Source organism: Eptesicus fuscus, chromosome 9 (genome assembly GCF_027574615.1).
Source record: "Eptesicus fuscus isolate TK198812 chromosome 9, DD_ASM_mEF_20220401, whole genome shotgun sequence".
In the NCBI taxonomy this organism is placed as follows: Eukaryota; Metazoa; Chordata; class Mammalia; order Chiroptera; family Vespertilionidae; genus Eptesicus; species Eptesicus fuscus.
Window position 1 is genome coordinate 21,126,876 of NC_072481.1, and position 14,305 is coordinate 21,141,180.

Below are 14,305 nucleotides of genomic sequence, written 5' to 3' on the forward strand. Positions count from 1 at the left end.
AGTGGCTGGCCAGGTCTCATCGGGGGCCAGCCCAGGCCCATGGCAGGTGGCTTCTGCTAGGGGGAAAGAAGGGAGCTGAGCTGGGCCAGGCCCACTTCCCAGAGGCTAGATGTCTCTTGCCCAACCTGGTAGAGTCCATCTGATATCCCGGTTCCTGGCTGGGAAGCGGGGACCCTGGGGAGCAATGGGATAAGAGCGGCAAAGGGGACTTGGTACTAGAGGAGCGAAGGGTCCTATTTTCTCCCCGAATGCCAAAGTAAAGGGTTTTCTTTTCAGGATTCCTAAACACAGAGACAAATATCTATTACTTCTGGGTTAGCATTGGTGAAGAAGCCCCAAATAAAACTAAAGCGCTCTGATATGTTACCTTCAAGCCCCCTTCTCCCTCTCCTCTTCTCTAAATGGCTGGCCTCTTTAACTGAAGTGGAATTGGGATAAAGAAGTATCTGAAATTACTAGGGCAGGAACGGACTTCTGTGAATTCCTCTAGGTCAGCCAGTTGGGTGAGTCATGCTCAGAGGGAGACCTAGACACCTTCAGAGAAGCAGAGTCTCCATCACCTGCTCACTTCTTCCAAGCCCATTACAGGGAGTTTGTCCAGGGTCTAACCCAGCTATCGGTTACTGCCGCAGGGAGGTTTTTTCCTGGATACTGGAGGGTGCAGCACTATCCATCTGCGGGGAAGACCAGGGATGGCAGCAGAGAGCGAGACGGGGCACCCTTCCCCCAAGGGACCCTCACAGGCATTACCTGAGAAGGTGATGTTGAATCCTTCATAGGACATGGAGAAGTCGGAAATGAAGCGGACCTGGGCGGTGAAGTTGCCATAGAGACCAGCGCTGATTGGGGCTGGCAACCGCGAGCCGGTCAGCTGCCGCAGTGGCTGGGTGAAGCTGCCATTCTCGGTGATGAGGAGGTAGTCATGGCCACTCTCCAGGTGGAAGGTGTGGAAAGTGAAGAACACACCTGCCAAGAGGCCAGAAGGGTCACGGTGAGATGGCTGAAGCAGCCCAGCTGCAGGACAGGACCCGCACAAGCACTTTCAATTCGTAAGTGTCTACGGGTGTGCAGAAGTACGAGCCTGCACTGATGAGTCCATGTGGGTGAACCTGAATGAATGAACCGGAATGAACTGGGTCACACCACTGCCCACAGGTCTGGCCAGGGAGAAGCACACTGCTTCACAGTTGTCAAAATTTGAAAGGGAGATTTATGGCTAGTTCTATGACACTGCTTCATAGCCATTCATTCATTCATTCATCCATTCATAAACATTTGCATATTTGTTGAGTGCTTCCTATGGGCTAGGATCCAGGGCCAGGGCCAGGTAGGTGCAAGGGGATATACAAGACATTACACAAAGAGCTATAGTAGAGTGATGATTGCTATAATGAACACAGGCCAGATGCCACGGGAACGGGGTGCAGAATGGGAAGCAGTGTGCAGCAGGAAGAGGGGAGCCTCACTAAGGAGTACACATTTGACTTGGGTCTTAAAAGGAAGCATAGGGCTTAACCAGGTAAGAGGGGAGAGGGCGTCCCAGGCAGGAGACTGGTGTGTGTGTGAAGGAGCTGTGGGTTCCAGGGCCCAGGGAACTGCACGGTGTGGCTGGACACACTCAGCAAGAACAATCTGCAATAGAGGCTGGGAAGGCAGGCTGGGACGAGGACGGATATTTTTCTGGGGCAATGAGAAGCCAACCTATCCAGATCAGATTTCAGGCTTAGCAAGATGTTGATGGCTGCGAGAAGGACGAAGTGGAGGGAGAAGAGGCAGAAAGAACAGTTAGAATGATGGCAGCCATGCACTGGGCAAGAGGGGCTGGGGAGCGGCAGGGGGACTGAGAAAAGGAAATGGACACAAGACCCCAGGGAGGGAAATAGACGGAAATAGCAGCAAAGGTGCAAAGGAGAAATGAAGGTATGACTGAGAGTGTCTTGAGCCGAAGGAAGGGGATGTATTTCGCTACCTGGGGTAGCAGGTGGTGGGAGGGTAATGGACTTAGCTTTGAACACCTGAGTTGTCAACATCCAAGCATTGACAGCTAGTGGGCATCTGGGAGCATAGATTTGGGGTTCAGGATTAAGGTGGGGCTACAGCAGTAGATCTGGGAGTCGCCAGCCAATAGGTGCTATTTGAAGCCACAGCATGGAGAAGGGGCCGGAGGAGGGCAGAAGCGTGTCAGAGAAGGGGCAGAATGGAGGCTTGGGCTGTAGTGGCATTAGGGAGACAGGCAGAAGGAGGAGCAGTTGAGAGGAAGAGAAAGGGAGAGCTCTACCAAGGGGGAGGGGGGAAGGGCACTAAATGAAAACAATAATATTCATTAACATTTGTGTGTCACCATCCTACACGTTCTGTTACTCCGCGGGAGGCCCCTATCAATTGGAAGGGGAGATATGAAAACTCATTTAATTCTGCTATGGCATGGGTACGATTATTCTCATCTCCACTGCACATCTGAGGAAACGGAGGCACAGAAAGATAAAGTCATTGGTCCGAGGTCACAGCTAGCAGGTGGTTGAGCTGGATCTGCACGGAGTTGATCCGGCCGCAGAGGCTGTGCAATAAGCTGCTACAAGACGCTGCTTCTCACATCACAGAAAGAGACCAGGTAGCAAGAAGGGTCGGGTGTGAAAAAGGTTATGAAGCAGCAGGATCTCAACACTCAAAGCAACCCTTGAACTTATCCAGATACAGTGGTTGTATTGGGTGTACATACGTGTAAATGCATGTCCACCCACACGTGTGTGTGCCCGTGGGAGTGTATGCCGCAGATGTGCCAGGGCAGGAACTCGGGTAGACGAGGGGTGGGTGCTGGACCCACTTACTATTCCAAGTCCATGAACCAGCAGCAGGGGCACTGCCTGGGAGCTTGTTAGGAATGCAGGGCCTCGGCCTCGGCCACAGACCTTGAGTCAGAATGTGTATGCTAACAAGACCCCCAGGTGACCTGTGGGCACACAGACGTTTGAGAAATACTTCTCTAGATAATTACTGCCACGTTTTGGATAAATGACAGTTGGATCCAAGCTCTTAATGCGAAAGCATTCTAGATGTGTTCAGTCTGGCCTCTCTGTTGGTAGTACCTGGTGAGCCTGGTGTATTTGGGATTCTATGGGTAGGGGGTGGAGGAACGGAAGAGGTGGTGGGACTGGGGATGCAGCTTGTAAATGGTCTGTGCCCAGGTAACTGAGATGCATCCTTCTGTTTGTTCAAATAGATCCTAAGCACATACTAAGTGCCAGGCCTGTGCGGAACCCCGAGAAAAATCTGCCAGTTTAGTAGAGGAGACAGACCATCGATAGGAAGAATCCAGAGTGGGGGCACAGGAAGAGTGAGCAAAGGTGTCTCGAGGTTGGGAAGGCTTCCCAGGGATTGCGGTCCTTGACATGATGAGTGTGAGCATGCTTGGAGACACATGGGTATGTGAGCTCGCATGTATCCTATCCTCCCAACACACCAATGTGTGCAAATGGGAAAACGGCTCTTGGTCTACAGTGCTTGGGGCAGGCTCTGTGGAACGTAGGCCCTTCCCCTCATAGCTGGAACGCAGGGCTGGTGGGGAGGGGCCAGATGCAGTAACAGGGCCAACGGAGTTGATGAAGCGCTTCGCCTTGAACTCTCTTCTGCATGCAAACAAAGCCCTCCAAAGGAGGGAACATTTGGCAGGGATTCTAAGGATGAGTAAACAACTGAGACGGAACCCCTGGGCTTCCCAGCTGTGCTGGTTGCTTGGGGCTCTTCTGGCCACTGTGAGAAAATGAAGACATTGTCATAGAAAGCGAGGCCCCAGGTTGGCGTTTGAATTCAGAGTTGGTGTGACAGATACACATAAACGAATACTTCACCGGAGTGAACCACGCAGAGTCGTACGAAGGACACAAATCCCAGGCCGGAGCAGAAAGACAGGGCTTCAGAGGGAGACCTGCTGAGGGGCTGGGACACAGCTGCCCAGCACACCCTGAGTTTGAGTTTCCTCAACTACAATATGTGGATGACAGTATCACCCTCTGCTTGGAGTGAGGAGTGACGGGGACAGCATATGCAAAGCGCCATGCCTGGCACATAGTAGGTGTTCTCTTTGCTCAGCTCATCTAACTCCCAGACAACCTTGTGGGTTTTAGGAAATATGTCAATCCTGGGGTCTCAGCAAGGATACCTTCTCTGGGCTCCTGAATCGGCTGTTCCCTTGGGCTGGGTGTGTGGCAAACGAATAATTCTGCATTTCCCAGAGTTTTGAGTTTCTACTGATAGCCTTCTGCCTGTTAGGGAGCAAACAGAGTGAGTAGCCTACTAGGTCTATTTACCTGAAATACTCTTACAAGCAGCGCCCTCTTGGAGAAGGGTCTGGGTTCACTTTCATTCAATTCATATAAATATTTCTTGAGTTTCTTATGAGCCAGGCATAGAGCCGAGCCAAGAAACTGCAGGAAACAAGGCAGACTTGTGTCTCAAAGAACTGAGTCCGAGGGGGAGACAGAGGATGAAAATGCAAGTTCTGTGCAGTGGGGGCAGGAGTAGACCTGGGAGGTGCAGGACCACTGGGGTCCCCAGAGGGGAGCCCAACCCCAGAGGCTGGGAAGAGGGTTGGGAAGGCTCATTCGAGGAGGTGGTTCAGGAGGACGAAGTGCTGTCCATGCCAGGGGAACAGTGCAGAAGAGAGGACTGCCGGAAGAGGAAGTGTCAGAGAGAGAAGAAAATCGTCCCTCTATGCAAAGCTTTAGAGAACAAAGAAAGCCCGGGAAGTTCTGGGAGCTGAAAGCTCAGCGTAGTTAGAACTTAGTGTTTACGGGGCTCAGGATGAGGCTGAGAAAGGTACTCAGGGGCCATGCTGGCTGTTCATAAAGGTTAGGCAAAGCCTTTAAATGACCCGGTCGTAGGTCACTGACGTCTTGTTGATTCTGCCTGGAACCCCTTTCATCTGGCTAATTCCCACTCATCCTGGAAGAATGGCCTACGTCTCAGCTCAGGCCTGCTTCCACCTTGGGCTGGCCTCTGGCTGTTCCCCACCTCTATCTGCTCCATCTCGGCATTGGCCCTGCTAGATCAGAGATCGCTTGGCTTCCTCTCTCTGCCACTGGACCGTAACCTTCCCGAAGGCAGGCAACACCCAGTGGCCATGTTTTCCTAGCGCCCAGGATGAGTGCAAGTGTAAAATAAGTATTAAAAATCTGTTGAACTCCATTGACTTCTAGGCAAAGTCGAAACACATGGCCCTGAATGACAGATGCCCAGCAGAGAAAATCATGACTGGAGGGGCTGTTCCTCTAGGGATGGAAAGGGCTGCCTTTCTTTCCCTCTTCACGTCACGGAGCAGCTTCCAGCTCAGGCGTGGTGAAACGGCTCTGCAGGATGAGCAAGGACGCTGTCCTGATCCCTCCGCTCAAGAACAATAGTGTGGGGACAAGGGGACAACTGGCTCGCCTGAGGGCTGCAGAGTCCTGCCCTGCACAAGAAGCTGCAGGCCATCCTAATCCTGGCAGGTCGACCCATGGAAGGCAAAAGTGAAAGCGCTTCAGTTCTTAGATGGGGCTATACATTGGCTTTCCTTTCAACATTTCTTTTCTTATATAAACAGTATACTTTACCTGTAATATTTGGCTGCACCATATATTTATTTATCATTTTCTTACTGGTAGACATTTAAATAGTTTCTAGTTTTCCAATTAATAATGTGTTTTAAAAGACATCCTTGCAGCAAAACCTGAATGCACAGTTTTACTTTTCTTCTTCAGGTCAATTTCAAGAAGTGGAGCTGCTGGGTCCAATGGAAGGTGCATTTTTATATATATATTTTTTATTGATTTCAGAGAGGAAGGGAGAGGGAAAGATAGAAACATCAATGATGAGAGAGAATCAATTATCAGCTGCCTCCTGCATGCCTCCCACTGGGGATCGAGCCTGCAACCCAGGCATATGCCCTTGATCGGAATCAAACCTGCGACCCTTCAGTCCTCAGGCCGACGCTCTATCCACTGAGCCAAGCCGGCTAGGGCAGGAATGTGCATTTTTAAGACTTTTGGTCCACATCGCGGAATTGCCCTCTGAAAGTTTCAACCGCATCACACGTCAGCAGTGAAGGAGAGTCTCCGTGGCTCCACACTGACTGCGCACGGTTACAATCTTCTTTGCCAATTTGAAAAGGAAAATGTGTTTCATTCTGGTGGAATTTGCATTTCTTTCACTATCAGTGGAGGCGATGTCTTTTCAGTTGTATTCCCTCTATTATGAAATGTTAGCCTATAGATCTGTTCATTTCACAGGCCTGGAGAGCAGGAATAGTTTCAAGATTCCAAGAGCTTTTCATGCCGCAGGTTGGTAACCCTGAGTACATTATATGTTGCAAATGTTTTCATTCATTTACTCTTTGAATCTTTAATGGCTTAAAAATAATTCCATTCAAAGTTCTATTTAATTAAATCTAACAGTCTTTGCTTTTATAGATTCTACTTTTGGTGTCACTCCTTAAAATATGTCCCTATCTGAGGTTAGAGTTTCATGTTCTAGGACTGGAATTTATGTGGTCAAATATATGAGGTACAATTTGTTTCTTTCTTTCCAAATGTTTAAGCCTTCTGTTTTTTAAAAAAATTCATTTTTATTGATTTCAGAGAGGAAGGGAGAGGGAGAGAGAGATAGAAACATCAATGATGAATCATTGATCAGCTGCCTCCTGCATGCCCCCTACTGGGGATTGTCTCCACAACCCAGGCATGTGCCCTTGACCAGAATCGAACCCCTGGGACCCTTCAGTCCGCAGGCTGACGCTCTATCCACAGAGCCAAACCAGCTAGGGCTTTAAGCCCACTGTTTTAAAACCGTTTAGTAAATAATTCATTCTCTCTTCAGTAGATTAGAAATGACACTTTAATCACATATTAAAGACAGTCTTTCTCATACACACATACACACACACACCCCTTTTTCTGGACCTTTATTTGTGTGTTCACTTTTATACTCACACCAAATTGTACAATTATTTTTGCCCATAACAACATTGTAATATCTGGAAGAGTTACTCTTAAACATTGTTTTTCGGCTTTTCTACATGTTCATTCTTGTAGATCAGAGGTTCTTATTTAAGGGCATGCGTCAGAATTAATGGTAAGTGTTCTAAAAACATAGATGGCTGGTTTCCAACTCCAGCATAAAAAATCAAAATCTCCAGGGTGTGAGCTATCCATTAGGTGTTTGCCAAAGTGCAGAGGGGCTAAGAACCAAGACTCCAGATGAATTTCAGAATAGGTTTCCGCCTGGCCAATGTGGCTCAGTGGTTGAGCATTGGCCCAAGAACCAGGAGGTCACCGGTTCAATTCCTGGTCAGGGCACATTCCCTGGTTGTGGGCTCACGCCCAGGAGGGGGCATGCAGGAGGCAGCTGTCAATGATACTCTCATTATTGTTTTTATCCCTTTCTTCCTCTCCCTTCCTCTCTGAAATCAATAAAAATATATATATTTGAAGAAAAAAAAAAAAAAAAAGAACAGGCTTTTGAGGGTCAAAGCCATATTTGCCTGGCCACTGTTTATTCCCAGACCTGGTATCTGCCACACAGGTGCCATTCAATCAATATTTAGTGAATGAAAGAGTATATTAATTAATGTTTATTTTGTAAAATAATGTTTATTTTATTAAAGCACCCCTCCCTTGTTCTTGGACACCCAAAGACCATTTCTGCTAGGGAAGGCGAGGCGACGGTCCAGCCTGGTGAGGACAGCGGGGTGATGGGTGAAGAGGACTGCTATTCCAGTATGGGAAGGGCGGACACGAGGAAGAGGGAGCAGACACATCCTATTTCCCCGAGGACACAGAACAAGGAAGGACGTTTCAGGGGCACTTAACAGGCTATTAAGAGGGGTCAGATCTATCAAAAAATAGGTACCTATTGGCTGAATGAGTTGGCCAATTCCCCACCACTGGACGTGCTTAGACGTTTTAGACAGAAAGGGTGTCACTGTCTCATGGGGAGTAATTCAGAGCAGACTACTGCGTTAAGGATTTGAGACCTTGGAATCTCTAAGATCTCTTTCTTCCCTCATGGGGGATTTTGATTCTTAAAAACACTTATTTTAAAACATTCTGTTTGTGAGTTCTGTGATCAAAGAGAAAGGTTCTGGGATCTTTCTTATTGGTGAGAAAAACTCAGACTAAGCCCAGAGGTCACTATGTAGGGAGATCCTTATTGTGGTCACTCTGACCCGGGGAATGTGGGGTCCTGACCGTGTCATATCCCAATACCTGCAATGGCCCTAAAACACTCACCCTTGCCATGCGATGTTTCGATCATCCAGGTGCAGTTCAAGTTGTTGGGGTAGAAGTCGGGGAACCCTGGTGACAAGATGGTCCCACTGGAGCCTTGAATGAAGCCACCGCAGAGTGCTACAGGAGTGAAGAGGGCAGTGAAAGAATGGACCGGCTCAAGGAGCTCCCCCCAATCCTGCTGGGAACCTGCCCCCCCATCTCCTTTCAAACCCACAACCCTCACTGATGGTGGGAGAGTCAGTGGCCCCTGGTTTTTCGTGGCAGAAAAAGAATCTGCTACGTTAGTGCCCCCGATAATGTGTCTCACCTTCACAGCTGGGCAGGGCCCGGCTCCACTGGAAGTTGGGCTCACACTCCAGGGGCTCCCCATCACTTAATGTGTAGCCCGAGTCGCAGCTGAAAGTCACCAGAGCGCCCACATAGAAGTCATTTCCGTGACGCTGCCCATTTACAGGGATCCCCGGATCCAGACAGTGGTCTGATTGCAGGGTTATAGCTGGAAAAGAGAGCCCACAGCTGGAAAAGGCAGCTCACCGAGCCCACAGAGGGACCCCAGCTGACTCAGACAGGGAGGGAGGGAGGAGAGACCCCGCTTCACACCAGGCTTAAGTTACCATTCATTCACTCATCAACTGTGCTGGCAATATCTGCCAACAGAATATTTGAAGACTGATCAGAGCAAACAAGTTAGCTGGATTGATCATTCATTCATTCATTCATTCATTTGATAAGCTTAAGTTGAGTGTCTGCTAAGGCTTTGTAATATGGATATAAACCTGAGTAAGAAAATGACCCTGTCCTAATGGCTCTCGGCCATACTTCCTACAGTGGCCTGTAGGGCTGCACTGACATCAGTGTCTCTAAATCGAGGCACCAGCAATGGATGCAGAAGGTGATGAGGAAAGGTGAGCAAGTGGGGGATGCCAGCTCACTTTAACTTCACGAGCGGCAAATACTCGGTCCCCAACATGGCGCCCCCCAATTGTCTACACATGGAAGAGGCTTGCTATATGCCCGTGAGGAACGGTGTGCAGGCCATCAGCTTTCATTGCTTCCGAGGGTTCAATTCTTTGTAAAGGCTCTTTAGAGAGAAACGTTCATTCTCTCTAAAGGTTGAGCTCTGAGAGACGCTGAGAGCAAGGGAGGGTCTCCTGAGGAGCACAGCCTTGAGAATGCCATGGGATGGGGCCAAGTGGGGAGACTTTCACCCACCCAGGCCAGCCCTGCCATCTGCCCCCCGAGACTTACTCTCATAGCGGAGCTGGAAGCCGATGTCCGAGTGACTCTTATCGGTGGAGAAGAGGAGGTAGAGGTAGTTGCTGGTGCTGATGAGGAACTGGGGGACCTGGGTCCCATGGTAAACCCCGATCAAGGGCGCGGAGTAAGTCCGTCCATCCCGCACTTCCAGAGTATCATAATTCACCTCGGTTTTAAATCTGCCGAAGACGGAGACGAGGACTTCTTGAGAAACCCAAGGCTTATTAATGTGCAGATGACAAAAGGCCTTGTCTGACCCAGGGCTTTAGAACAATCAGATTCTGGCAGGCAGGGATATTTTAATATGATTTGCACACATTCACCAGTGACGTGGAGACCTTCTCTACCGTATTTAAGTCCTCCTCCTCCCACAGTGGACATAGCTTTCTCACTCCTCTCTGTGGCCTGGGCCGTGTCCCATCCTGAGGCCTAGAGGCACCAGGACTAGCCTCACGGGGGTTAGAATGTTCCAGGCCAGGTCAGCTGATACAGGCCAGGGCCAGACCTTCTCTGTAGGCTGTTTCTATATGGTCTGAGAGCAAAGAATGCTTTTTACCTTTATAAAGGGGTATATTTTTTAAAAAGCAAAGTATATGTGATAGATATACTTTGTGCCCACAAAACCTAAAATATTTACATCTGGTCCTTCACAGAAGAGTTTTTGGACTGCTCTTCTAGACCAGGAATGCTCTGTCTAAAGTTAGTGTGCATATTTGGGTGGCTTCTCTCCCCACTAAAGGGACACAGCCTGGTGGGAGCTGGAAGTGGGGAAAGGGCAGGATTAGGGTCAGAGGTCAGGAAGGCTGCCTTTCCATCCTAGAAATTTCAGGGTTATGCTCTGTAGATGCTAATGCCTCCTTCCACATCTCATGGCATCTATCTGCCCACTCTCCCTCCTCTGACACCCCCAGCCTTCTCCTCACCCCTCAAGTCATGGTCCCTTAAACAGCACAAACCCCACTCCTGAGTTGGGGCCAAGGCCAAGGGCAAAGCCAGCGCTGTGTACCCCACCCAGGCAGCCTGTTGGTATTCTCTGACTTGCTGACATTGCAGCATCAGGGCTGGTCCCCACTCACCCCAGTTCCCCTCCCACGCCACTCCATGGAGATCACCTCTCACCCCTCCCCTGAGGCTCTGGTTGCAAGCACCTGTCGAAGGTGATTTTGATGGGGTAGCCAGGCTGGGCTTCGATCACCCAGGCGCAGCTCAGGGCATCCTTGTAGAAGCCAGGCCAGCCCGGGGACAGGATGGTGCCACTCGGCGAAGTCAGATGACCACCGCAGGGAGCTGGGGGACAGAAGGGAGAGAAGCAGCTTTCTTGGGGGGACAAATGAACAAACAAAAGACCTCTCTATAAAATGTATCCACATACAAGTATTGTTTTTGTGTCTGAAAAACTATGTAAACTATATAAACTGTGAGTTTCGTTTACTGGGACCCTTATGGATATGCTCATTTGCATCATTTGGCGTTTCATTCAAGACCAGAGGGGAGAAATGAAAAGAATCTTCAAAGTCCTTGCCACCCTAGAAGGGCTGAGTACAGCTAGCACTTGGGTCACAGTGGTCTTTGCTTTGTTCCTCACTCGGCTGCCAGGCCTGTGGCAGAGGCTGAGACCCGCCCCCCTCCCAGGCACCCCCACACCCAGCACCTGGCGCTCTGGCGCTGAAGAGTGGGCAGAGCCCTCTGCTTGGAGCCCCAGCAGGATCTGCTCCACTGTGAGCTCCGTGAGGGCAGGGACCCTGTCATTACCTTACACGACTCAGAATCCCCAGCATTTAGCCCAGAGCTTGGCACAGCTGTCCCTCTGGGCTAAAATTCAGCGAGTATCTCTTCGATGAATCAATGAATGGATGGAAGGATAAAGGAATGCTGTCCATGTCGGTGGTCTAGGCATACCTCTGATCTCCCTAAGCTCGTAATCACTGTCCCTTGGTCTTTCTGCCCATTCTCCCCACTCCTCAGCTTCCCATTCTCACCCACACCTTTCCTATCATTCTTGCCTTTTCCTGCAACCAGACCCTGGGCCCCCATGGTGGCCATGAGAGCTTTTCCAGTCCTCCTCCTTTGGGGCACATGGTCGTATTTCGCTAGCGAAGTGATGCTAGGCCACGTGACTGCGGAAGTGACGTGTGTCCTGTCCATGTGGAAACCTGAAGAGCCAGGGCATGATCTGAGACGTTTCCTGCCTCGGTGACTGTGGAACAAGAGTGGACGTCCTGCCGAAACCGGTTTGGCTCAATGGATAGAGCGTCGGCCTGCAGACTCAGGGGTCCCAGGTTCGATTCCGGTCAAGGGCATGTACCTTGGTTGTGGGCACATCCCCAGTAGGGGGTGTGCAAGAGGCAGCTGATCGATGTTTCTCTCTCATCGATGTTTCTAACTCTCTATCCCTCTCTCTTCCTCTCTGTAAAAAATCAATAAAATATATTTAAAAAAAAAAAAAAAGAGTGGACGTCCTGTCAAGGCCTGTAAGTGACTCTGAGGAGCAGAGCCGCTGATGACTGTGTCATCGGGTTCTACATGCAGTCTCAAAGAGATACAAACTCCTGTGTTTAAGCCACTGAGGTCTGGGGGTTGCTTGTTAACACCGTCTAATCCTGACTAATACACCTCCCTCCCCACCCCCAGGGCCGCTGCTCCTGTCACCACCACTGCCATGGACTGAGAACCCACTCGTGCTGGGCATTTAGCTTCACATCAATAGTCACGTTCAGTCTTCACAAGACACAGACCCTGTGAGGGGCTTCTATTCTTTTCTCCATCTTGCGCTAAGAGTGCTGATGCTAATGGAGGTTAGGTCTAGTCCTGGTTAGCAAGTTAGCGCCTGCACTCAGACCTGGAAAACGGCATACAAGTAAACCCAGAGACCTCAAGCTGAGCAGCCTCCAGGGTTAAAGGAGCCCTGCTTCCTTGGCATTTCCCTGCTCTGGGGCTACCAGGTGCCAGATGCCCTGAACAAGACCGGGAAGGGAACACAGCTACAGGCTCTTCTGTCCCTGCAAGATTTTGTGGATTCCTCCAGGCAATCAGTTTCATAAGATACAGCCAAATGCAGCACACCTTTCCTCTCTTAATTCCATAAACTTCTTGGCAATGTCTAAATGAACTGCCAAGCATTCTTAATAGAAAGTTATAATGGGAAATTTAATTAACAAAAAAATAAACAATATAATAATGGTGATAACAGTAGACAACTCATACTGAGACATGACATTGACTTCTTTATTATCCCCATTTCACAGAGGAGAAAACTAAGGCTAAACAGGCTAAGCGATTAGATTGAGAGCTAATGAAGTTACAGCTGAGATTTAACCTCAAGACCCATCTTCAAATTCCCCTGCAGCATATAACAGTTCTACAGCCACGGCCGACAGTAATGAGCTCATGGCTACTGAGAGCTTACACATGCCAGGCTTATGGATTATCCTTGTGACAACTGCAACACTAAAAGGCAGACACTGTTATTATCCTCATTTTATAGGCAGGGATTATTACCCGTTTTCAGTAAGCTGAGGCTTGGAGAAACAGGTAATTGCACAGCACCTAGATCAAATGCAAAGTAAATTGCAAATGGGTATTACCACCTCCTGGATAAGCGTCGTTTTCAAATCCTGTCCATCCATCTCTCTGAAACTACTAAAGCTTTCCTCTATTTCTCCAATGGACATGTGAGACCTAGCAGGTGGGGAGAGGCGTGCTGAGCGCTCTGTCCCCGGGTCCCCCTGCAGGGACTGAACCTCAGCAGATATAGGGACACCCTCTTGGCTCCAACTCAACGCAGGCCCAGCCTCTTTGGTTGCTGTACTGTGATCGCCTCACTCACTTTCCAGGAAGCCAGAGATCACAGTCACTCGCCTGCCTCAACTACTCTCCATTCAGTGCCTATTTATCAAGGAAAACCCTCCCTAAAATCTCCAGCAAGGGAAACCCGAATCCCGCCTTAGGTTGTCAGTATTTTGTCTTCTTTCTCTGCTGCATCATTTTATTACCTTGGCCAGGTTCATCTGTTCTCCTGCTCATGTGATGGCCCAATGACCTTTCTATTCATCCACGCCGTCACTCTCTCTGGCTCAACTTCATATTCCAGGGTGGCAGTTGCCAGGCAGAGAGATGGGCAGGATTCCTAAATGCGTGTCTCTTTAACGTTTGAAAAGAGGCTCAACCTCACTCTCACTAAGAAAACACACATTAAAACTACAATGAGAAATTATTTCTCATCAGGTGGGCAAAACCCAGTCTGAAGACATGTGAGCTGGGGGAAGGCAGGTATCCTACGACCTTGCTGGTGTAAATTTATGAAGGAAAAATTGGTCATATCCAACAAAACTCATATGCACTTACTCTATGATCCACAAATTCTATTTGAAGAACTCTATCCCTAAGATATATCGACCTCATCTTGACATTTTCTGTCCCTGACCTAGACCCAAAATATGAAATGACATATATAGACATATACAGAGATATCTATCTATCTATCTAAGGCTGTACAAGGCAGCACTAATTAATAGAAAAAAATTGAAAACAGCCCATACGTTGAGCAATGGGGAACTGAGTAAATGAATTGGGGTAATCAACAGAATGGACTATTTATGAAGCTATAAAATAAGAATGAGGAATAGTCTATATAATGTCGAGGAGATGACCTAGAATATATTAGTATTATTAAGTATAAAAGCAAGGTAGATAAGTAAATAATAAGGGTATAGTATGATTTCATATCTAAGGGTGGGAGACACACATTTATTTACTCATGTTAACAATCAATATCAGAATAACCTAAC

General features: G+C 48.8%; 1 protein-coding gene across 1 annotated transcript in view; it reads right to left on the reverse strand.

Moving 5' to 3' along the window:
* The window catches only part of CSMD2 (CUB and Sushi multiple domains 2), a 545,662-nt gene that overhangs the window by 159,717 nt on the left and 371,640 nt on the right, over positions 1-14,305 (reverse strand). Inside the window, exons 16-20 of the mRNA XM_008156972.3 lie at positions 10,667-10,805; positions 9,510-9,697; positions 8,569-8,757; positions 8,262-8,378; positions 751-966 (exon numbers count right to left, since the gene is read on the reverse strand). Coding sequence (XP_008155194.2) covers positions 751-966; positions 8,262-8,378; positions 8,569-8,757; positions 9,510-9,697; positions 10,667-10,805 — 849 coding nt within the window. The remainder of the gene's footprint in view (positions 1-750; positions 967-8,261; positions 8,379-8,568; positions 8,758-9,509; positions 9,698-10,666; positions 10,806-14,305) is intronic.